Source organism: Pogona vitticeps, chromosome 4, assembly GCF_051106095.1.
Source record: "Pogona vitticeps strain Pit_001003342236 chromosome 4, PviZW2.1, whole genome shotgun sequence".
Lineage (NCBI taxonomy): Eukaryota > Metazoa > Chordata > Lepidosauria > Squamata > Agamidae > Pogona > Pogona vitticeps.
The window spans coordinates 57,746,651-57,771,563 of record NC_135786.1 but is presented as its reverse complement, the minus strand read 5'-3'; the positions used below and the strand labels follow the sequence as shown (position 1 = coordinate 57,771,563).

Below are 24,913 nucleotides of genomic sequence, written 5' to 3'. Positions count from 1 at the left end.
TTAAACCACTTTCTGGTCTTGGCCACCATGCTACAGCTCAGTTTCAGAGTTTGGGCAATCTTCTTATAGCCTAAGCCATCTTTATGTAGAGAAAAAAAATGATTTTTCAGATCCTCAGATAGTGCATGACCATGAGGTACCATGTGGAACTGCCAGTGACTAGTCTGAGAGAATGAGAGCGATAACACTGCTTCTCCTTCACACTTGAGACTTGTGACACTAACGGGTTTCATGACACCAGGGAGGGAAAATGGCTACTTGGGCCCAATTTGGACATTGTCATTTAGGGGTGTACTCACTTCGTGGTCTCTGTAATGTACACAAATGTGTTAAACTGCGCCTGCTATCTAGAGCTAAAATAACTGACCAATAGAATGTTTCCCTGTGTTGTGCATGCCCTGCCCATCCATGGTATCTCAGTTCCTTTTTGCCGCCACTGCAGTCAGACTTTCTTGTGATGCCTAGAGCTGTTTTCAGTTCTTTCAAGTTCTCTGGTTTTGATCTTGGCCTGTTTTCTTGACTACGTTTTTTCTGATCTCTGGAATATTTTGACTTGGACTGACCTGATTTATGATTCTTGCATTTTGGATTGGCTACCATTGTTGTGTCTGGTGTTTGACCTTCGGACTGGTTACCATTTGCAATTTGGATTATGGACTTTGTCTTGATACTTTGGTATTTTGTCTTCTCGGCTTCTCTTCTCGTCTTTTGATCCTGGACTGCAATCTTTAATGTTCACCATGATTCCTTTCCTCTTTTTCTTTCCCCCCCTCCTTTCCCTGCTCCAGTAGCAGCCTACCTGCATCTGCACAATATCATGGTCTTTCCTTATATAGACGACTGGTTGATCGTCGCTGGCTCTTACGCTAAGGCATAAGAGGATACAAGTTTTGCTCTACAAACTGGCAGATCTAGGCCTCCAGGTCAACTTTGCGAAGTCCCATCTTCAACCATCTCAGACCATGGACTACATTGATGTGGTTTTGGACTCCAACAGAGCCAGAGTTTTCCTTCCTTCTGAAAGGATTTACAGATTGAATCGGGCTATTCATCCATTCCGCCCATACACCAGGGTTTCTGCTCATCACATGCAGAATCTTTTAGGCCTTATGGCTTCCACCACATCTGCTCTTCCTCACGCTTGGTTGAAGATGCACTCTCTGCAGACGTGGTACCTGTTGCAGTTCAATCCTCTATTGGACAACCCCGCCAAATGCCTCCATGTGACTCCAGAGTTAGCAAGTCAACTGATGTGGTGGACTTTCGTGCCACATCTTCTAATTGGCCAACCCTTCAAGCCCCTTCAGCTGACAGTCCAGATCACGACGGATGCCAGCCCGATGGGTTAGGGCGTGCATTGTGGTATTCACAAGATCCACATTCTGTGGTCCAACTCAGAGAAGCTGCTATACATCAGTCTAAGATGTTTGCAGTCATCAAGTCTCTTTGCGCTTTCTGTCTTCTAGTGGTCGGTCGTGGAGTGCAGATGGCTATGGACAACATGACCACTTTGTATTACATAAACAAGCAGGGAGGCACTCACTCTTTGTCCCTTCTGTACTTAGCGATCCACCTGTGGGAGTGGTGCTACGATCACCACATATTTCCGATCGCCATCCATATATCGACAGAGGACAATGATGTGGCCGATCACCTGAGCTGCCTGACCACTCAAACTCACAAGTGGGTTCTTGACGACTCTGTGTTTGCCCACATCTGCAACAGGTGGGGCACACCGGCCATCAACATTTTTGCTACTCAGATCAACGCAAAGTGCAAAAAGTTTTGTTCTCGAGCAGGGAGAGGCATGGGTTCTTTGGGGGATGCCTTCATGGTGGCTTGGGATGCTGTCCTTCTCTTTTTCCTCCCATCCTGCTCATTCGACGATTGTCAGGATCTGCCAGTTGCAAGCCGATGCTATCCTGGTAGCTCCATGGTGGGCTCAGCAACCATGGTTTATCACCCTCAAGACCATCACATCCAATTTCCTGAGACTGCCTCTCCAACTGTTCCTCCTAACTCAGGACGGTGTTCCCCCTTCACACCTGAGACTTCTGACACTAACGAGTTTCGTGACACCAGGGAAGGAAAATGGCTACTTGGGCCCAATTTGGACATTGTCACTTAGAGGTGTACTCACTTTTGTTGCCAGCAGTTTAGACATTAATGGCTATGTGTTGCATTATTTTGAGGGGACAGCATATTTACACTGTTATACAAGCTGTATACTCATTGCTTTACATTGTAGCCAAGTGTCATTTCTTCAGTGTTGTCACATGAAAAGATACACTAAAATATTTATGAAATGTGAGGGGGTGTACAGTACTCATTTCTGTGATATACTGTAAATATAGCTGTTGTGAGGTCATATAGTATGATTCAGCCTAAGCATTGTCCTTCAGTAAAAATGTAGGATATGATTATCAACACATAAAATTCCTTTGCAGGATTATTGTAAGATACTATAGTGTTGAGAAAATAAACTTGTTATAGTTGTTATTCTGTGGCAGAATTGGATTATGAAAACTTTAGCAGATCTAGAAAACTGCAACCACACTGCTGACTGGAGATGGTTATTGACAGTATGTGACTCCTCCCATTAGAACAACTTCAATTGTTTTTGAGCTGTTTCTGTCTTTTTCAAAGACTGGTCCTGGGCTTTAAGGCCTTGTTTGGAAAGAAGATTTAAAAAAATCCCATGCTAGCCTTTGCAATTCTCTTTGAAGCCTTGTCTCCTTATCCCATCAACATGTGAGTGCTGAGATGCAAGAGGGCACCTTCTCTGTGGTCATACATATTCTTTGGAACTGTCTGCCAAAGGAGGTCTCTTTTCCTCCTCCTCTTATGGTGTTCCACTGCATTTCTTTTCTAACACAGTTTTGCCCAGCCAGGTTGTTGATCTGAATCAGTCTGATAAAATAGTGTTTTATCCAATGTCTTTTTTTATGATTTTCTTCTGTATTTTTAAAGTATTTTAATACTATGTATTCTCGAAGGCTTTTTTAATGCTGTTTTAAGCCACTAGGAATCAGCATTTTTTAATGGAAAGGTGAGCTAAAATATTATTAATAAATATTTGTGACTGGATCTTAGAAGTGATAAATCAAATAAAGAGCAGTCCTTTCTAAATGTTTCAGGGAAGCCTGTGGATATCCAAGAACTTTGGTGAGAAATGGAAAGAAATATACAAAGATGTTTGCCTGGCCAAATGGTAAGCATCTGGAAAACAACCAAGCTTGAGATGTTCGTGATTGCATTAGACAAAAACAGAGGTGGTTGTCCTTGAGATAATGTTTTGAAGTTTTTTTTCTCTCTCTCCCAACAAGTCACTTGAAAGATTTACTAATGGTCCCGTTTGCCATGTATGCTTTTCCAATAGAGTCACTGTAACTCATTCCAAGTATGAATAGCTTTTTTGCTATTTTAACATTTGGTAAACGTAGGAAGAGGTCCACTTAAATGTCCAACTTTGCAACTATATGCTAAACTTTTCTATTCTGGATTATTTCACTTTGAGAATTCCAAAGTTATTTAAGTAGATGTGACAACTTGGCAGCAGAGACTTTTTTTTGCTGCATAGAATGTCTCAGGTTTAATCCCTGACATCTCAGAAATCTTGGAGAGTAATGTGTATGATGGGGAATCTGCTGTACAAAACAGATTTAAACATAATTTCATTAATGGTATGTCACTGACTGAGCTAGAGCCATGGGCCTAGAAGGAAACCACATATAGGGACCTGGAATTAAGAACCTGTTGTTCTAAGAATAGTTTATCTTACCAAAGTGATAACACGCTGAGATACAGAGTTTGTGCCACTGAGCCCATAGTGTCTTCTCACTTTTTGAAGTGAAAGTATTTTCCATTTCTCCCTGCAAATTTCAACATAAGGGAGCTAAACTATGAAGACCTTTTGGTTTGCTCAGGTTGTAATAACCTCTTTGTCATGCAAAGGAGTTTTAATCATCTGGGCAACATCTGGCCTGAATCATTTTACTCTTCTAGATGGAGGCAGGGGTTGTGGTCACCAATATATGAAGGCATCTGTGTGTGTTCCTGTTAGTATTTGTATCTTTTGGGGAATTATGGTTGTTCTGAGTTAGCAGAGTATGAAGTAGAAAAAACAGCTACTCAGAAACATGGAGAAATCAGCTCAGTCTCACTGTCCCCTCCCACTTTGGGTTCATTTCCACACAGACTAGAATTTTGCATGTTAAAATCACTCTAGAAATCAAAAAAGGTATCTTTACTTACAGTTATCATTTCTAGTTCCAGTCAGAAGCATAAAAACAAAAAGAGAGTGTCCAGCACATGGAGAGACCTTGTTTCTTGTTGCTTGTTCAGAGGTCAGAGAAAGAAGGCTGTCAATGAAATTGACAATCGTAATACGCAAACAGAAAGGGTGGGGGCTTGCCTCAAATGCCAGAGGTGGGGAAAGAACTTTTCTAATCAAGTTAGTGGCAAAGAACAATAACATTAGGCTGCAAAGCCCTCTCCTGGTGATACCTAGTGTTAGTGCATTGCTATTTCCTCAACAGTATCTTGTTGCATCTCTGCCAATCTTCTGCATAATAGACCTTCTGAGGAACCAGAAGATTTCTTTATTCTTTGTCAGGAATCAAAAGAATGTAAGTTCTTCAGAATTCTGGCTGGTCCAAAATGTTTAGTTAGCACAATCAAGATTAGAAAGTACTTTTGCATACAATTTTGGGAACTGCTGCCTTATAGAGTAGACAACATTGTATGAGGTGTTCTAACTTATATATACGGTAACTCCTTATAATATATAGCTATCATGTTAACAGTGAACATTAGTCTTGCTCAGAAATCTCCTACAATCTAATGTGTCTTTTGTTACGTCATCTTTTCTTTAACTTGGAGAGACCAGCAAATCCTTAGTTGTCTCACGCCATACATTGCTTTAGGAAGGCAACAACACCTCTGTGAAGTATTCTTAGTCATCCAGGTGAGGTTATCTGGAAGTTGAGTCACGGCAACTGGACTTCTTTTGAAAGAAGTCCAGTTGCCGTGACTCAACTTCCAGATAACTCTTGTGAATTCTTCGTCAATTCTTCTTGTAAGTACTTGTTAGGCCTCTTGTTTAATTCTCTGATGTGAAAGAAAAGAAGTAGTACAACTATTTATGTTTGTGCAAAGCAAAATAATATAAAGTAAGCATCTAATACTTTTCTTCTTCTACATTCTCTGCATGCCAGAGGATGCTGGCATTGAAAGATGTCTTGTGTGTCAGATCTGGCATACTGAGGGATCAACTTCCCCAGGTTATTTATGGATCAGAGAACTAAGAAGAGGGGAAGAAATCTTTTTTCTTGTCATGGATGGGAAAGAGCAATATTTCTGCCTGTAGTAACTTAGGGAATTGACTTGAAGACTCCTGCAGAGAAATATGTGTTTTGCTGTTCAAGATTCAGCAGGCTGTAAATCTTTGTGGCTTTGTATGTAGTGGGTAGAGCATCTAGGTTTTCAAGAATAGTTCCACCACACACAACATTTGCAAGTTGAATTTGGGGTTTGTATATTTTTAAAAACTTTTGTTTTCATAACTTTGAATATTTAGTTGTATAGGTATCTGTCCTGACACACAAGGATTGTGTACCAGAAGTTTGGAACAATTTCTTGTGTTCCTCCCTTGCAATAAACAAGAGTCTTGTGCTACATGCTAGAAGTTTTGCTCATTATCATTTTCTCTAGATAGTTGCTGTGTACAGATTTTTCTTAACTCATTTCTAAGTAAGGTTCTTACTTCTAGTGACAACAAGATCTATTGTAGGCTTTATAACAATTCTGTCTGTACAAAGTAAATTTTAATGCATTTGCCTATAGACTGATGCAAAACATTGAATTGTTAATTGGTCAGCTTTTTTGACACCACACTAAGTGTTCTCTTCTATTGACTTGTCTAGGGGCCCTGGCATAACCATCTTTTTCACCACCTACCAGAATGGTTCTTGTAGTAAGTATTTGCAGTTTTAGTAAATAATTGGTTAATTAGACAACTTGACATCCCTCTTCCTTAGTTCAAAACCACTTATGAGAGATTATGAGAGTTGTAGTCCAACAACATCAGGAGTGCCACAAAGTGCTCACCACTGGTAGAGTGCCTCCCTGAAAGGAATTTTATTTTCCATTGTAATCTGTATCTGAAGTTTTTTTTATGAGCACCCTGCAGGTTATGATAAATTGAAGGACAACATACAAATGTGTAAGTAAGGTCATTAGCCATGCAGGATAGTCAGGCCCACAAGTCTATCATAACCTTACATAAGAGATTCAGTTCTTCCCAGTTTTTCTTTTCAGTTTATAATAGGTGCATCATATACTTATGTGATGGTTATTTCCTGCATTGAAACACTATGGGGCTCATACCATAGATCACATGGCTCCACACCTCTACCCTGACATTCATTGACTGTGGGTGTCTGCAAAAGAGAAGGTTATGTGCATGGACTTGTCTTTTAGAGATACTGATGTCTAACATATTTGTTTATTTATTTATTTTATACATCACCCATCTATTGGCAAGCCACTACTCTCAGCAGCTACAAAACAGATAAAGATACACAATAAACAAAATTAAAATATTGAATGAAACCCTTACCTCCCCCCCAAGAAACCAGTTATCTATAAAAACGTGGGAACAGGTACTGTAACTTCACAGTCTTGTCGAAATAGGGAACCCCCATTGTGGGAGTATTGCATGGTGCAGGGCTTGCCTGTGTCTCTAAATTGGAGCAATGGTGACATGTGTTTCTTCTGCTCAAGAAGCTGATCTTGGGTTGCTGGAGCTGAAAAGGACCAAAGACTTTGGGAAGTCTTTCAAGAATATAGGAAGCAAAATCTATTCCTTTGGCCTGGGTGGGCGCTTCCTCTTTGCATCTGTGATGACAGAAAAGGTATGCAAACATCTCTTCTCCTTCTTTATGCCTGTAGCTCCATGAGTTATGTTTACAGTAAAGCTTTTTTTAAAGGATGTAGCAAAGGAGACCCAGTATTTGGGTCATTCTGACCTGCATGGTGTTAATATTTAAGCTTCCATTTACCAATAGGTAGATCTTGGTGTTAGTTTGGTTTGTATTTGTTATACTTTTAACAATTATGTGGAAACGTGATTAATAAATTCTCAAAGATGTTTTGGAAAGGTAATCATCATAATGTTTTATTTCTTTGATTCGTATGTTTTAAATTACATTTTTAATGTTTCATGTACTGTATGAAATATTAAAATATGTATTATCTGATATCCTGTTGAAGCTGTAACCTTTAGTGTTACAATATCTCACAGGCATTATTTGTTGCATGCTGAGTGACCTGTGCAGATGGCTGAATTTACGGCAATTTGGCAGTAACAGTTATGATTCTTGCATAACCATGCAGCAGGATTTTGGCCATATATATTATTGGAGTATACATAAAATGTGTAATTTAAAGCATACAAATCAAAGAAACAATGCCTACAGAGACTGGGACTATGAATAATGGTGTTATTGTGAGGAATTACGTATTTCATATAGTATCTTGAGTTTTTGGAAGAATTTCTTCATTTATTACAGACAGTTAATCACAGTATCATTAGTGTGAATAGTATGGAAAGTTATTGAAATTAACATTGCTGTCTCTAGGGTAATACAAGACGAATCCATGTGTCATTGGATCAAGGTGAAACTTGGAATATGGCCCAGCTACCTTCAGTGGGACAAGAACAGTTTTACTCTATCTTGGCAGCTAATGATGACATGGTGTTCATGCATGTAGATGAACCCGGAGGTGAGAGAGAGATAGCAGGGCAGATGGTGTAAATGTGTGTTGGATTCAGATTGTAAATCTGCAGTTTAGAGTAAAGTAATGTGTCCCATACTTGATAAACTGACTCGCAGAAAAAAATGCAAATTGTTACCTTGGCAAGTCCCTCATAGTGCCATCCATGTACATACATTGGGCATCCTTGCAGCTTCCTCCTTCCACCAATCAAGCACACTACATGGTCCGGTTCATTGTCTTCATTCATACATTTCATTCATTCATTTATGAATGAAAACAGTCTCATCTGTTTTCAAGTTGCTCTGAAATGAACATAGTTCACTTGCAGGATGCCTATTAACTTCAGATTGTTTGGTGGATATTGGTAATGCTAAGATGGCAACCCTGTTCTATATGACGATGCCCCTCTGCACTCTGCAGTGTGCTGTTTTGTTTTTTGCAGATACTGGGCATGGAACAATCTACACCTCTGATGACCAAGGCATCATATATTCCAAGTCTCTAGAAAGACATCTCTACACCACTACTGGTGGGGAGACAGACTTCACAAATGTGACCTCCATGAGAGGAACGTACATCACTAGTGTGCTCTCAGAAGGTGAGTGTTCACTTTCAACATGGGATTGTAGACGGAAAATCAGGAACTCTTTTAAGAAAGCACATAATGCTTAACTGTCCATTAAGTAACATGGAACTGATTTTGTTAGGGCCAGCAGAATTAGTAAACAAAATTTCTATCATGCTTCTGCTTGATGGCTTAATCTCAAAATAGCTTATATTTTGAGATTAGATTGTCTTCTAAGAATTATGATTGAAAAAGTAATCTCACTTTTTTGGACACTGTGTCTAAAATGTGCCAGATTTTCTTGCAGTGGTTTCAGCTGTGCTATGTTGAAACTCAGAACAATAGCTACAAGATTTTTTTTCATGTGATTACAATTGTTCATGTCTCACTTTACAGAGATATTTTAAATCTCTTTAGAATGCTTGACTAAAATAAGAAAGCCAATCAGCTATATGCCGAGCTGTGATGGGATGCAGGCATAGCTCTTCTTTCTTTAGATGGGAATTACCATAATTTTATTCAAATAGAAAAATGACACATTGGCACAGAAATATCTCTTACTTCTGATGTGCTAAACCAGGATCAGGCTGTAAATGCTGGTTAATATTTTCCTGAAGAGAAGAGGTCATTACATACACAAGCTGGATTGGGCAAGGGTTGCCCAGTCTCTCTCTCTCCTTACCTAACATAAGCTGAACTAAACATATGTAAAATGATCTTTCCTAAAGTGATATGTCCAGAGTCTCTGGACTCAAGCATTTTTAAATACAATTGTATCTTCTCAGTAGAAGTATATGTGCTTCATATAACTTTGTTTTATTTTGCTATACCTGAAGTTTCTGTGAGTGTTCTGGATATATCCCTTCTTTTATCATATAAACTAGTGAAAGAAAACTACATTTGGTGCAAGAGAGTATGGGGGAAACCACACTGGTTTTTTTAGCATTCACAATGCCCTTTACATATAATCATGCAGAATGTTTTGTTTTACTTTTTGCATCTAGATAACCTTCCCATGGTCTTTACATTGAGCTGGTTCTGATCCTTCCTTGAGGATTGTGTCCAAAGAGTTCAGTTTGGGGATGAATTTTCAACCCCCTGGACCCTCAATTGTGGGGTGCCCCAAGGGTCCTCAGTTTCCCATTGCTGTTTAACATCTATGTAAAGCCATTGGTAGGAGTTATCAGGAGATTTGGAGTAAGGTGTCATCAGTATGCTGATGATGCACAAGTCTCTCTTTTACAACCTGTGCAGTGGATGCCATCCAGACACTTGAGTGATGCCTGGCTTCAGGCTTAGAGTGGACCAGGGCCAATAGGCTCAAACTGAACCCAGACAAGACAGAAATCTTGTTCCTGGGAGATCTCTTGGATTGTACGGGTGGGATTACCCCTAAATTGGATGACATTGTCCTCCTGTTTTAGGGATCAAGTGCATTACAGTGGTGCCCCGCATAGCGAGGCTAATCCGTTCCGGATTAACCTTTGCTATGGGGAAACATCGCTATACGGAATGGAAAAGCCCATTTAATGCGTTCCAAATGGGCACAAAACTCACCGTTCTGCAATGTTTCCCCCATACGGCCGCCATTTTTGCACCCTCGGTAAGCGAGGACAGGGCGCGAAAACGCTGCGCGCGGCCATTTCGGGCGTCCGGCAGCCATTTTGGAACCGCCGAACAGCTGATTGAAAAAAATCGGCAAGTGAAAATCGGTAAGCGAAACGCTTACCGATCGTCGCTAAGCAATTTTCGCCCATTGGAACCGTCGGTATGCCTTTGCATTAGCTATCCAAAAAAACATCGCTATGCGAATTCGTCATTATATGGTGGGCTTATTAAGCGAGGCACCACTGTACGTGAATGTGCTTCTGGATCCAGCTCTATCTTGGGATTCCCAGATTGCAGCTATGTCTAGAACAGCTTTTAGCTGGCTGAGACTTGTAGCCCAACTCCATCCTTATCTAGACAAGGAAGCCCTTAGGACTCCGGTGCAGGCATTGGTCATCTTCTGGATTGACTACTGTGATGCTCCCTGTGTGGGGCTTCCCTTGAGGCTGATCCAGAGACATCAGCAGATCCGGAATGCAGTGGCCAGACTGGCTGGTGTGAGCAAATTTGACTATACAGTATCTCCCTCATTCTAGCTTGCCTGAACTGGTTACATGTTGTGTCTCCAGTCAGGGCCAAAGTTCTGATGTTCACATATAAAGCCCTTCACAGTTTGGGACAATGGTACTTGTCTGAGCGCATTTTCCCAAGGTCATCTAGCCAGTTCACCAGATCCTCCCAAGCTATGGTCCTCCAGGTGCCCACTTCAAAGGAGGCCAGGAAATCAACTGCGAGAAGCTGGGCCTTCTTTGCTGTGACACCAGCACCCTGGAATCAGCTCCCAGTGGAGCTGCACTTGACTTTCTCCCTAACATTCAGAAGGGTTCTGAAGATGCTGCTTGAGGCTTTCCAGTGCAACCCCACCTGATTTTTATGCCATGTGCGCTGCCATATGTTTGGAATCATGCCTCTTGTTGCATCTGATTGTAGCCATTGATTGGTGTTTTTCAAATTTTCATTGTTGTTGTGTTTAATTATTCTTTTCCTGTAAACCACCCAAATAAAGTGCTGATAGGGCGATATACAAACTTAATAAATAAATATTACTCCAAAAGTCATTATTTTCCTGGATTCATATATTTGTCACAGAACTATTGTTTTTCCTTCCATGACCTACCAGTTTCTCCCATTACTCTGTACTGCATATGTTATAATTTATCATCCTCTCATTTAATTTGTGTCCCCAATGCAGCATTGGGGCATAACAATGTAGCGCCACAGCCAAATCATACTCAGCAGGCAGGCCAACATATTTGCTCACATCTGGAAGCCTAAAAACACCCACAAACAAATCCCAAAACATGAGCTGAGGCAATTCACAAATCTAAAGTACTCTTCCTTTTTGAAAGAGAGACCTTTAATGATTCCCAGAAGATGTGTTGTGAAGTAATCTTACTCCTACAAATGACATTTAACATTGTACTGCAGAGCCCTTCCTTTGTAAGGTGGTATCCATTAAAATAATATAATTTTACTATTAATATAAAATATACAATATTACCAATATTCTTGATATTCCTTATCCATAATGCAGAATCATTTGCTTAAAGGGAAGAGGATGGGAGCAGGATCTTAAATCTGCAATAGTTATCTCCTGGCAGTTGGAAGAGAGGTTAACCTGGATAGCTGCTGGAAAGTTAGCTATAAGGATTGGGAAAAGAAAAGATGCCAAAAAAGAGAGGAGAAGGGTATTGCCTGTCCTTTCAGTACAGCATGCTTCACCACATCTGCAACGGCACACCAATTCCTACAGCAAAACAAAACAGTTTATGCATATACATAGGGGAATGATTTGCTTTATTTTTTGCAGTATGAAAAACTTTAGAGAACTACAGAAAGAGAGAGAAGAAAGTATCCAAGGCAAGCTGTGTGGTGTTTGGATTGCTAAAAATAATGAAACCTAACAAAATGACATTGTATAATATCCATCTAGTTTCTCCTTATGTTTGACTTCAGGAATGGTATTTCTTCTCACTTGACAAATTTCAGATGTGATTTTGTATTTTAATTTCAATGAAGCATAGTTATCTTAAGATTGCCTTTTTAAAAGTATGTAACTAGTTGGGTTTTTCCCCCTGCGTTAACCTGTGGTATGAGAACCAGAGTAGGATTTCTACTTTCAGTTTGGGTGAAAGAAACATGATGATTTGGTAGTGAAATTGTTTCCTTTCATAAGAGTTCTCAACAGTTGTTCAATATGTCAGGTCTTGTTGAATGTTGGGATGGGGCCTGCTGGGTATCTTGGAAACAAAAAAAAAGTTTACAGATTAATTGTAAAGAGTATGTTACATATTGCAAAAACAAGGATTTCGTTTTCTTTCCCTCAACCAGATAATTCCATTCAGTCGGTGATTACTTTTGATCAAGGAGGAGAATGGGTGCACTTGAGGAAACCCGAAAATGCTAAATGTGACTCAACAGCCAAAAATAAGGAGAAGGTTTGTCTTATGTATTGGCGGAAACTGCATGCAAGAAACAATGTTTTGCCTAAGCTATACTTCTAAATTGCTTATATAGCAAAGCAAAGCGTGCTGCTTATATACAGCCCCATAGCGCTTCAAACACTCTCTGTGTGGTTTACAAGTTAATTATGCAGGCTACGCATTATATAGGAATGGCAAACCACTTTTGAGTATTCTCTATCTGGAAAACCCTACAAAGGGTTACTGTGACAGAACTGACTTGACAGCACATGATTTATTAAGCAAGTTTTTAAAGACTTTGTAGTGAATTGAGAGTTGAAATGCATAGCCATGATGTGATAACAGCAGAGGATCCTTGTAAATGGTTTTGGATAACAATATAAAATAAAAAATATTGACGTTGCAGTAAGCGTTGGAATTTCTGTTTTAAAAAGTGACTTCTGTAGTTTCACATCTTTCCCGACAGGGCATGGACTTTTAAAAAATGTTAAAGCATTTTAAAAGAGGGAAGAGAATGTTGAATATTCTTTTTATAGTGAGTTCAATCTAGACAAATGATATAGACAATTATTCATAGTTCAGCCTATGAATAGCTACGATGGGCTTATGTCTAGAAGAAAACCATTGTGGGTTGCACAGATACTCTGTTGGAGAACACTCTGTTGAACAGTGAGGTTTTGAGGTTTAGAGGTTCTTGGATTTGTATCTGTAGATTCTTCTTAGTGACAAATTTCTTGAGATTGTTCACTTTTAGATCTGTTACATTTCTGCATCAGCTTTCTAAGTATTTCAACTGTCTTATATTTACAGTGCAACCTTCACATTCATGCATCCTACAGCATCTCACAGAAGCTGAATGTACCAATGCCACCTCTGTCTGAGCCTAATGCAGTTGGAATTATCATTGCTCATGGTAATGAATTAATCTTACACACATATACAACAAAGTGAAATAATGGACAAGTGCAGAGGCTTTACTTGTGACCTTCTACTGAATTATGTATTCCACAGACCTAATTAGTTTTGGGGAGGATGGTGGTATCTTTCTTCCTTGGTAAGGGTGGTGAACCTTGGAAGGAATGCATGTGGTGGTATATTCACATCCGTGGTATTGGGTATTATATTGCAGGAAGTGTTGGTGATGCTATTTCAATAACAAACCCAGATGTTTACATTTCGGATGATGGCGGCTATACCTGGGCACGGATGCTCAAAGGACCCCATCATTATGCCATCTTGGATTCTGGAGGCATCATCGTGGCTGTTGAACAAACTCATCATCCTATCAATGTGATTAAGTATGCAGCAGGAACTCACTTTTGCTAATACTTATGTGCTGGGAGGATATAAGAGATTGATTGCCCACTTTCTGACAGCCCCATGACTAGATCCAGCTGTTTTTTGGCCAAAATTACTAAGGGTGCTTCTGGATCTTATTTTTAGTCTGTGATTGCCCTGCTTTAAACACTTTTTTTCAACAAGAGGGTTCAGATGTAATCACCTACCACTCATATCTCTCTTGTGCTTTCCTACTTCTTTTGTTTCTTCTCTTTCCAGGAAAATGTTGTAAGAATAGTTATATAAAGTCACTTGATCAGGAAAGCTAGGAGCCCTTCATCTGGAAGCAACTTAGGACAGGCTAGCATGTCCATCTTTACCATGAAGCAGTGATTTTGGTCAAGAAGCTTCAGAAGGGGTTGTTTCTATCCTCACATGCCATTTTAGTCCAGAAAAAAAGAGAAGGGCTTGATGTCTGATAGCAAATGAGAATTCAAGCTAGAAAGAAAGCAGTAGACAGAAGGGGGATTAAATAGTCTTTCCTCTTGAAATTACCCTCTCCTGGCTCTCTTTTGAAAATAAGTGTCCTGCGGGATTTCTGTTCACAAAGCTACCAACTACCATGTAGTTGGTTTTCCTTGACGTGTCTTGCACCCACAATCTCTAAGGGTAGTGGCAGATTTTTAAATGAGTCTTTCTTGTGACTTTTAAATGAGCTACAGTGATGACCTCAAATCTTATTACTAATCCATATCTCTTTTAGGTTCTCAACAGATGAAGGTCAATGTTGGCACAACTACATTTTCAGTAAGGAACCGATAACATTTACTGGCCTAGCATCTGAGCCAGGAGCAAAATCGATGAATGTTAGTATCTGGGGATTTAAAGAGAGCTTGCTGTCCCGCCAGTGGGTCTCGTATACCATTGACTTTAATGATCTCCTCAAAAGGGACTGTGAGTCATTTTTCTTTCTTATAATAAATAGGGATGTTGGCACATAGCTCTCCTTCAAATTGATACTTGAAGGAGAGCAAATATTCAGACTGATACTTGCTTTGAAATAGTGGCTGAAATCCAGTAGTAGGTTTCATCTAGAGTAGGCCCATCAAATGAATAAGGATTTGATGAGTCAGCTGGTCTGTAAGTTCCATTGATTAAATGTGCCTGCTCCAGTTGCAGCTTACAACTGGATTTGAGCTAATATGACATAACTGGATTCTCTTATATAGGCTACTGTTGTGATATTGTGCCAGTGTAAGGCTACAGTTTTTAGATTGCCTTTTTGCCTGTGTAAGACTCTTCAGTTATTCTAGTTGCAGTCAAATGGACAATCACAAATATGTGGAGAGGAACAAGTTCTTTGGGGGGGGAACAGAAAAATGTGGGTGACTTTTTCAAGCCAATGTAAAAACTCATGAAATTTGTCCAAATAAATCAATGGTTGTCTCCCATCCCTCAAAACCATCTGCACTGCATAACATTCCACAAAATGTACTTCCTTTCCTCATCCTTTTCTTATCTTCAGTTAACAGCAAAGGGGCAAGGAGCTTTTGTTCCCTTTTCATGCTTTTACTTAGTGGGTTATAGTGTAGGGTGTATGAAACCATGATATGTTCATTTACAGTGGCTGGAGTTGAGGGAACATCCGAACAGTTGCCTTGGGTTCAACTGACATCTTATTCTCAATACATTGTGATTCTGTCACAGAATCTTTAGGAAAACACCAACAAAGATCACCTATTTCTCTATTTTAGTGGACATTGACTGCCTCACAAATCTGGCTGTTTTCCTTTTGTTAGGTCAGGAGAAGGACTATACGAAGTGGTTGGCTCACTCCAGTGACCCCAGTGACCCTACAGATGGCTGCATACTAGGCTACAAGGAGGAATACCTACGACTTCGCAAGTCATCTGTCTGTCAGAATGGCCGTGATTACAAAGTGACCAAGCAACCATCTGTTTGTGTTTGCACATTAGATGATTTTCTTTGGTATGTTTGGAGAATTATTCCCATTTTCCTCTCTCTGTAGCTGTGTTTTTAGTGTCCTGTGGTGAGTAGGGTGGCAGCCATATACCTTTCCTTTCCAATATCCCTGAAATGTGAATGCTTTTGTAGGTGTAATTGCAATGTGTGGCTAAATACGTTTGGTAGAGACATGTGCACAGACCGAAGATACTCCCTATTGAGAGATGATTAAATGGTATCTTTTCTGTTGTTGTTCTGCTGACAGGCAGAGACCTCACATTTGAATTTAAGTCTCGTTGAAGAGGACTATTGATTCTTTTTTTATTTATGTGTTTTTAAGTGGTTTAATGTTTTCATTGTATTTATTAAACAATTTAGTCACATTTTTGCCAAAAAGTGAGATATAAATTTAATGAATAAATGAATTAAACAAATACCCAATTTCTTTACCTCTGGAAGTACTGCTGAGATCTTCTATAGGAAAATGCCTGTCATCAGTGCTGTACATGTGATTTTTGTGTGTGTCTGTAGTTGTAGACTAGCAACTTGGTCTTGAAACAAAACTAAGGTTTTAGGGCTTTTCATAAAGCTGCTAGGTCTTGTAGTAGAAGATCATTTCTAGAGTTCATCCTCTCTTTGTAGCATTAAAGATTCCATTTAATCATCTCAAGGATAACTGGGAAATGTGTGTTCTCTAATAGCACATTCCAGCCCCCAAGAAAGGAAGGAGTGCAGTAACTGTACAGCCATTGTTTTAATTTCCCATGCAAGCAAAGTGATGTTCAAGGTGTTGCAACAAACATTTTTATCTTGTATGGAGTGAGAAATGCCTGATGTTCCAGCTAGATCCTGAAAAGGAAGAGGTACTCGAGAATAGATTGCAAATATTTGCTGACTACTTGAGCACACCAAAGAGTTTCAGAATTTGAGTCTATGCTTTATAGACTGCAGCAAAGCCTTTGATTGTGTGGGTCATGAGAAACTATGGGTTGTTCTGAAAGAAATGGGTAAGCCTCAACACTGTTATCTCCTTACCCATTGAGGCTGTATGCAGAAAATACCATACAGAATGCCAGACTAGAGTCAGATGAAGGAGGAGTGAAAATTAGCGGAAGAAACATCGATAAATTAAGATATGCAGATACCATCTTACTGGGAGAAAGCAGCAATGACTTGAAATGACTTTTAGTGAAAGAAGAAAGTGCCAAATTAGGACTGCATTTGAACATTAAGACAAAAACAAATCATGACTATAGAAAGAACTGCACAGCTTCAATGTTGACACACACACACACACACACACACACACACACACACACAAATAAATGTGTGTGTGTGTGTATATAGCATTGATTCATATACTATATATGAATCTATCTATATCTCTATCTATCTATATAAATCAGTGCTCATTCCCTGAGCACATTTAATAACAGCTGTCCTACGTATTGAATATTGTTCTGTAGTGATTTTGGCTACTACCGTCCAGAAAATAAATCAGAATGTGTGGAGCAGCCAGAATTGAAGGGTCATGACCTGGAGTTCTGTTTGTATGGGGAAAAAGAGCGGCTAATGACTAATGGGTAAGTAGGATTCTAGTCCATTAGCAATAGTGTGTAAACTGATAATTTTAGTTTACTACGCTATAATCTTGGTAATGTGGGTATATGTATAAAATAAATGCATGTAGGTTTTAAGAAAGATGTACCCCATTATACTTTATCATTTTCTTCTTTTTGAACTTACACATATTTGAATTGCCTTGAGCCCATGGGATGTTTTCTCTTGTGACCCTAGCACTGTATTCCACGAAATGCAGGGGGATCTGCAATTGTTTTAAGGCAATTGATTGATTACTACAAATGATATGAAGGTAGTATTCTGCTGGGTTGGAACCATGTGTTTTTGTTAATTCTGTGGACCAGAGAAATATTGTAGAGAATGAAGGCCATAACACACATTTTTTTTAACATGTAGTTGAACACAAAAGGTACAGTTGGAAAAAAATTGTGCAGTTGAAATGGGCAGAAAAACTCTGAAACCTCGTTATCAGACTTCCTTCTTCAGATATTATTTCCATCAGTTTCCACTCGTACATCTCGTGTCCAACTGGATGCTCAAAAAGATCCTACTGTAAAGCAAGCACATATTATTTAAGCATTCTTGACTTTAGTCCCACTTTTTTTTCTGGGAACTAATTTAATAGAATAAGCCTGGCAGACACCCACCTAATTGTGGCTTGTTGGAAATGTTTGAAACTCTTGAGCTGTTACAGGTTAGCTGACATGGCTGTGATGAAATCAACATCTCATCTTTTTATTGACCATGTGGTGGTTAGCTAATCTTTGCCAGTTTAAGAAACTGTTGCTTGTAAAGAAGCTTCTTAGTAGTCTATTGAACTTTTGCTGAATTCCAGGTATCGGAAGATTCCAGGAGACAGATGTGCTGGTGGGGCAGACCCTAAGCGTGAAGAGACTGATTTGAAAAAAAAATGTACTAGCAATTACTTGAACTCAAGCCAATTGGTAGGTACCAACAAAAACCCCACAATCAAAAACCCCCACTACTGCAAGAACTAAGGCGGGCAAGAAAACAAAACTTCCTAGCCACTTTAAAAAGAATATTGGCAAGTATGCCCACAAAAGTAATAGGTGAGAAGCAATTCTTCTTAAAGTTCTCTGCTAGCATTAATCTTGGTTTTGTAAGATCAATGAACTTTCCAGATTGCTTTTTGGAGCTGTGATTAGCATTCTGAGCTAGGGAGTCTGGTTTTAGATACCTTGAACAACGTACCAAATAAATAGTTTCATTCTGTCCTTCCAAGTTATTGTAGTGCTGCTATGTTTCCTGTAGGAACTTTATCATAGGCAAATATCTATTTTCTTTCTACAGTCTGCCTCCTCCAGTTCCACTCCAGTCATCCTGGCTGTAATAGGATTGATGCTCACCACTGCCATAGCAGGAGTATTTGTCATTAAGAAATATGTTTGTGGAGGAAGGTAAGGCTTGGAAGCAGGCAACGGAGAAGATAAGTTAAGCAAGACCATAGAACAATAAAATACTTCACTTCTAATATTACATAGATGCAGATGCTGTTCATTTTTACTGAAGTATGAGTCATAAGCACACTTCTCATCCTGGGAGCAAAATAATCCGAGCAGGAATTCTACTGCAACAGCTTTTTTGTCCTAGACAGATTTTACCCATCCGCTCTTGGCTTTATTGCTTTAACCACACACACAGTAACCATATACTAACATTATTGGGAATATTGAAGCTTGGCTTGTTGAGAAAAGATTCTAGTAGAGCTATGTCCTGTCATTCAGTCCATATTAAACCTAATCATTCATGGTACATTACTTGCCATGTATATTGATGATTATCCAGGAGTTATGAGCTGGCTACACTAACCTTTGTAGCATAGGGAAACAGGTTAGTTATGGGTGACTGGCATCACCAAGGAAAGGATCAGTAAATCATCTGTTTCAGTGCTGCTGAACATTGTTTGTGCAGCCTTTAACTGATGAGAAAAGAGAAAATAAAAAGAGGGATTTTTCTCTGGCTGCTGCTTTCTTTTTTTTAAAGATTGATTGATTGATTGATTGATTGATTGATTGATTGATTGATTGATTGATTGATTGATTGATTGATTGATTGATTGATTGATTGATTGATTGATTGATAATGTGAACTCTACCTGTACTTTGAGTATGTAGGAAATATGACATCTTTATCTCCACAATACTGTCATTCCCGAATGTGAAATCTGAGTCATCACAAAAATTGTCAGCATTTCTGATTTATATACATTGCACCAACCTAGGAGAGGCCCTGAAAAGCAAGAATAGAGAATATGTTGCCTTCCCTGGTCGAAACAGACAACTCACTCAAGGGCTCTAGAGCCCATCTGTCACTGACCTCTGCGCTGTTGTAAGTGATTGTTAAGTAATCACTAGGTCCAAAAAATATAAAGCTCATGCTTCAGCTAAAGTAAGACTCAGGGTAGCAGGGAGAAGTGGTAGAGGTTGAATGTGAGTTAGACAAGGAGAGTAATCTATATTTCTAGAAGGATTATAGGACTTGCATATAATGTGATGGTGTTATTATCAAATAGTTCAGTTTCTTCATGCTAAAATACCTCTTGCTGTGTTCAGTAACTGCTGTCTTGAATGATTCATGAATGTTAAGGTTAGCAAGTATTCTTCCCTCCTTGACCAATTCCAATGTTACACCTTCTAAAAAGATCACTTTCCATTACCTCAACCTTCTACAAGATCGTGTTGGCCCTAAGACAGCTGTGTTTCACTAAGACAAATTACTTATCACTGTCAACCTCCTCTGTCTGTAATCCTTCTAACAGATTGAACTTCACATTTACTTCTGTTCAAAGAATGCTATTATCCTTTGAGAATTGGTGCAGTAACTAGAGACTGAATTCTTTCATCTGTGTTGGTTATTCCCTAGGTTTCTGGTCCACCGATACTCTGTCCTGCAGCAGCATGCAGAAGCAAATGGCTTTGAAGGACTTGAGACACCAGAAACCAGTAAAATTGGTTATCATGATGATTCTGATGAGGCAAGTGATTGTGACCAATAAGTATGCCTGTGTGCTACATATCTGTTTAAATAGTATTGGCAGGTTAGACTGGCAAATGTGAATTCCCAATATGTGATTGTTTTGCTTGTGCTTGTTTGGAAATGCAGTAACTCAGTTTTGCTAATATAAGTGTTATCATGTAACTCATAACAGTGAAATACCACTAGTTAATCAAGCACTGTATTCTTTGTCAAGCATCACATCATTTAAGGTAGAATACAAGAGGAGATTTTTTAAACTACTGACAGTATACTACTGAGATTTACAACATTGCACTAAATGCCAGTGTATCTAACCATTAGGGTTCTCACCATTATGTTTCTGTTGGGCTTAAGAACACTTAAAAATGCTTTGGTTTACCTTGATCACAGCAACATTGGGAAGGCACTTTATCCTGAAGTGCTATAAAAATCTGTTTTTCTTTTCAGGACCTTTTGGAATAGTGATATGCACATGTTGCTGAAACTGGATGCATACAGGTTGGGATGCTGCTACATAAGGTTGTGAATTCTGATAGACCGTTTAACTCCCAATTTGGACGCCTCTCCTGTGTCCAAGAGACTCTGTGTTCTTGTTGCTTCCATCAAACTGTCATAAAACCAGCGTGGCTCCAAGAACTGCATTAGGGGTAGGGTTGGGGAGGAAGAGTGCAAGTCTGAGTAAAGAAGAAAGAAACATTTCTTTTAAAAATGTAACATTATTTTAATCCAATTTGTTTCCAGCTCTTAAAGAAGAAGTACATAGAAAAGTGAAAGCAGCATTTCACTAAATATTAGCATTAATAGGCTCAACATATTGTGCTGCTGCAAAGAGGGCCCAGATTCCCAGATAGGGGACATGTCCACTCCAATAATGTGATGCTGCTTTGAAGCTTCTGCATTGTGCCCAGCACTTCTAACACAGAGAACAAAGAGATCCTGGGACAAGGACTGAGGGAACTAACCTACATCCCCAAAGGGCTGTGTGCCAAAATGGAATTACTTTCTGTTTTAACTAAAATTTGGGTTGACCTCTATACAAAGCAGAGATTATCCCAAGGTTTGAATGAACTCTGCAACTGGGCTTTACAATTCCAAGGAACTAAACTGTGAAATAAGTGTGTATGCTGCCATAAATCTTTAAGAAGGAAATAATAATAATAAAAAAAGTGAGAAAGAGGTTAATATTATACATTGTAGAACTAAGCAGTGCAGATCTCTTAGAAATAAAACTTGTTTAGAATACTATAGTCTTTTAAAATAACAGAAGTAATGTTCTTTGGCTTTGGTTCTCGAAGGAAAACGTGATTACAAACAACGCCCTGATGTTGTTCAGTTTTCTCTTTTTCACTATGCACTTCTTTTTGTGAAAGCAATATGTCTGTGGTTGCAGTTCTGCTCCACTTTGGTACTGTGCATTTACCTGCTAAATATCCATACAGAATACTACATTACCCTTACTCACTTCTCCAGTAATATTCATGGAATTCTAGAGAGGGAAATTATCTTGAAAAATTAGTCAGTTCTGATATTGGTCATCACTGGAAACATCCCATTCTAATGACAATTGGAATTGTAGAGAGCTTCTTACTGAACAGAAGCCATGGAAGCACAAAGTTTTAAACCAGCTTGTGACATAGCTGGTGTTTGCTTTTCATTACTGTTAAGTAATGTTTGAGGATTTATCATTCAATTGCTAGAACTTTGCAATTGTCTGAAGTGGTGATAATTGTTTTAACAGCTGATCAGCCCCAGATGATGATTTTTGCCCTCATTTTTGGATTTGATTCTTATCTATATTGGGGATACCAGCCACATATGGTCTTACCTTAACACACACAAAATGTATTTTCATGAAGATAACTGTCTTATGAGATTAGTTGAAGTTTTGCTGTCTTCTGTTGAGGAATGCATCAAATAGAATGTACTTTTGAGTAAGTCTTGTTACTATAAGTAGTGATTAATGGACTCTGCTTGTTTTTAAACTAGGCTTCAAAAACAGACATAGTTAAACAGAAAATAGTGAAGGTTCTTTTCCCTAAAGACAAATTCTAAATTTAGATCTCATAGTGCTCCCAGTGATGACAAATTAAGAGCATGAAGATCCAAGATCCCGTATCACTGCAAATCCTCCATCCTGCCCCTATTATTTTCTTTTCTCCAGGCTTACTAGGCCATTGGGTGACACCTGCAGGAATTCTTCCCTTCCTCCTTTCCTCACACCTAGTTGTTGCAATAGCATATGTCCCAGGTATTTTCCTCCTGATGGGAGGAAAAATTGAATTTGATTACAATCTGAATAGAGTGAATTTCATGGCATGTTGGGAGAGGGATTAAACTTGCTTTGTAATGGAAATAAGAATTGTAAGGTGGAGACATTTTATATTCTGCCAAACCAGCTCATAACAAATTTCAGCTAGTGAAACATCACTGAGTGCAAGACCTGTTCTGACTTAGCAGTCATGTTCCTTTTGGCAGAAGACCAGATGAGGTGTCCTGTTGTGGTGAATTGTTACCATTTATCTTCTTATCATTCAGCATGCATTTCCTATAGCTAGTATATTTTAAAATAATGAATTTAGTATGTTTGAAACAAAGGATCTTCCTGTCACTGGTGACTTGCATCAAGTGAAGTAAAATTTTATTAGGTACTCAAAGCCTATCAGATATTCCAAGTAATTAGGGTGTGCTGCTGAAGTCAAAGGACTTTCCATTTCTCACTTTGGCATTAAAATGAGAGTGAGAAATTTGGAAGCAAGTGCCTCTTGAAATTTTGTGGTGTTTTTCTTTTTTTGTTACTTTGGCTTTATTTTGTGTCCTGAGAAGACATTAGTTTCTTCTGAATGAGTGAGTGATTTGATTATATCCCAATTTTACCAATTATTTGTTACCATTTATTTTTGTCCCTTGTGAAAGGTAGGTGCACCAAGAGGAAACGTTTCAAAGCAAAAGCAAATGGTGGAAGGAAATGATTATCTCTGGAAAACTCTAGGCTTGTATAGGTAGATGCCTGGAGCAAGCATAGAACTAAAATGGGCCTAGGAAATGCTTGAGAATACCTGGTCTATCCTGAAATGTCGAGCTTTCTAGTAGAGCTTTGCATGCTGTTCATGAAGGTCTTTATAGAGACTTGTATCTGTGTTGGTTGAACATCATCCAATAATTGGGAACATCACTATACAGATCTTGGTGCTGAGTATGCAAAGATATACATATGTCATAACCAAGACACTTGGGGGCAGCACACATCATTGCTGTCCTATACCCACTGTAGCTTTGTGCATACTTCAAGCAAAAGCACACCCTTCTAAAGGCCTTCCAAACACATCCTTCTAAGGCCTTCTAAAATTAGTCCATCAGTAATTTATTATGGTGTACATGCCAGCACAGAAACACATATAACATGCTCACAATTATTTACAGAAAATTAGTATCTGCTAAACTCATGATAACAAAACCTTGAACTGAAGGGGGACTTAATAAGTCTTTTTAACCTAATTACACAGCCGCTGTTCTTTATTTGAAGCTTTTTTTTGTACTTTTACCCAATATAAAATGAAGTACAAATTGCTGTCCTATGCCATTGATTAGTGAAATGTCCCAGGGCAAGGATGTAAGAAAACTCTTAATGGAGTGGTGAAGACATTATCCAATGTAATGTGAATGTAACTCTCATTACTTACTCTTCTAGTTCTGTGTCCAGCTTCCCATGTGTAATAAAGCATCTCTGGAAGGCAGGTAGGGGAAGGAAGTCCATCACTCGGTACTTTTCACCGAAGCCTCTGACCTGTTCCTTCCTCCATTTCTGGCAGCATCTCCTTTCATGACAGATTACACTGCAGTATATTGGCTGATGAAGTGAGATAATATTTTAAATAACTTGAAACTTCCACGGTGAGCTAACCAGGGCCTAGTGGCATGCATACTTACCGCCCTAAGCCACAGTAGCCTTTGTCTCCCTAGTGTTGAATATGTAAATAACAGTGCATTTTTCTCATTGCTGTAAGGGTGCTGCCTAAGCAACAAAGCAGCTGTAGGGATGTTTCCAGTGCATGCGCTTTGAAACATTACTGCCTCCCTGTTGGGTTTGTATGGCAGACCAGTTTTTAAAAAGATTTCATACAATGTCCATAATGGCTGTATAATACTACATTACAAAAAAGCCATAGTTAATACACTCCTCTATACAAAATTTCTTAAAATGTGTACTGTCTGAAATGAGGTGAAGGAAAAAAAAGGAAGCCATGTATAGAATTGTAAATAAACCTGGCTATATTATAAATTTGTACTGGTATTTTCTGTATATTTGCAATATTTGGGTTAGAAATAAAAACAAAAATGAACTTTTCTTTGACTTGTGTATCGTATCTGACTTTAGTCTTGTGAATTTGAAACCTCATATAGGGCAAAGATCTTCAGTTTATGGCCTGCAGACCTCAAATAGGATGATGAGAAGCAACAAGGCTATTTGACCACTTAATTCAGATGTTCTGTTCAGTTTATTAATCAACATAAGATGTACAACTTGAACTGTATATTTTTGACAGTCTTTCCTCCTTTCAAATTGTAGAGAAAATCGAGGATGTGAGATAGATGGATACACCGTTTCACCCTCAACCGTTTCCCACTGTCAGCTTCCTTATAACATGTGCTACAGTTGTTTACCCCTTTCCAAAAAGTGTAAACAATATCACTGTCTCAGCATTACAGTTGCTGAGTC

The 24,913-nt window shown here is 38.9% G+C and overlaps 1 protein-coding gene across 3 annotated transcripts in view; it reads left to right on the top strand.

Annotated features, from left to right (window-relative positions):
* SORT1 (sortilin 1) overlaps window positions 1-24,541 on the top strand; it is a 65,204-nt gene extending 40,663 nt beyond the window's left edge. For 2 of the 3 annotated variants that reach the window (XM_078392767.1, XM_020805279.3), the window contains exons 6-20: window positions 3,138-3,211; window positions 5,925-5,974; window positions 6,784-6,914; window positions 7,641-7,785; window positions 8,222-8,377; window positions 12,284-12,390; window positions 13,186-13,288; window positions 13,505-13,673; window positions 14,417-14,607; window positions 15,453-15,642; window positions 17,085-17,201; window positions 18,035-18,143; window positions 18,511-18,617; window positions 20,083-20,194; window positions 20,644-24,541. In XM_078392767.1, the coding sequence (XP_078248893.1) occupies window positions 3,138-3,211; window positions 5,925-5,974; window positions 6,784-6,914; window positions 7,641-7,785; window positions 8,222-8,377; window positions 12,284-12,390; window positions 13,186-13,288; window positions 13,505-13,673; window positions 14,417-14,607; window positions 15,453-15,642; window positions 17,085-17,201; window positions 18,035-18,143; window positions 18,511-18,617; window positions 20,083-20,194; window positions 20,644-20,658 (1,776 nt within the window). In that variant the 3' untranslated portion in view covers window positions 20,659-24,541. The remainder of the gene's footprint in view (window positions 1-3,137; window positions 3,212-5,924; window positions 5,975-6,783; window positions 6,915-7,640; window positions 7,786-8,221; window positions 8,378-12,283; window positions 12,391-13,185; window positions 13,289-13,504; window positions 13,674-14,416; window positions 14,608-15,452; window positions 15,643-17,084; window positions 17,202-18,034; window positions 18,144-18,510; window positions 18,618-20,082; window positions 20,195-20,643) is intronic. The other variant, XM_020805280.3, reaches the window with a different exon arrangement.
* Window positions 24,542-24,913: the final 372 nt, after the last annotated feature.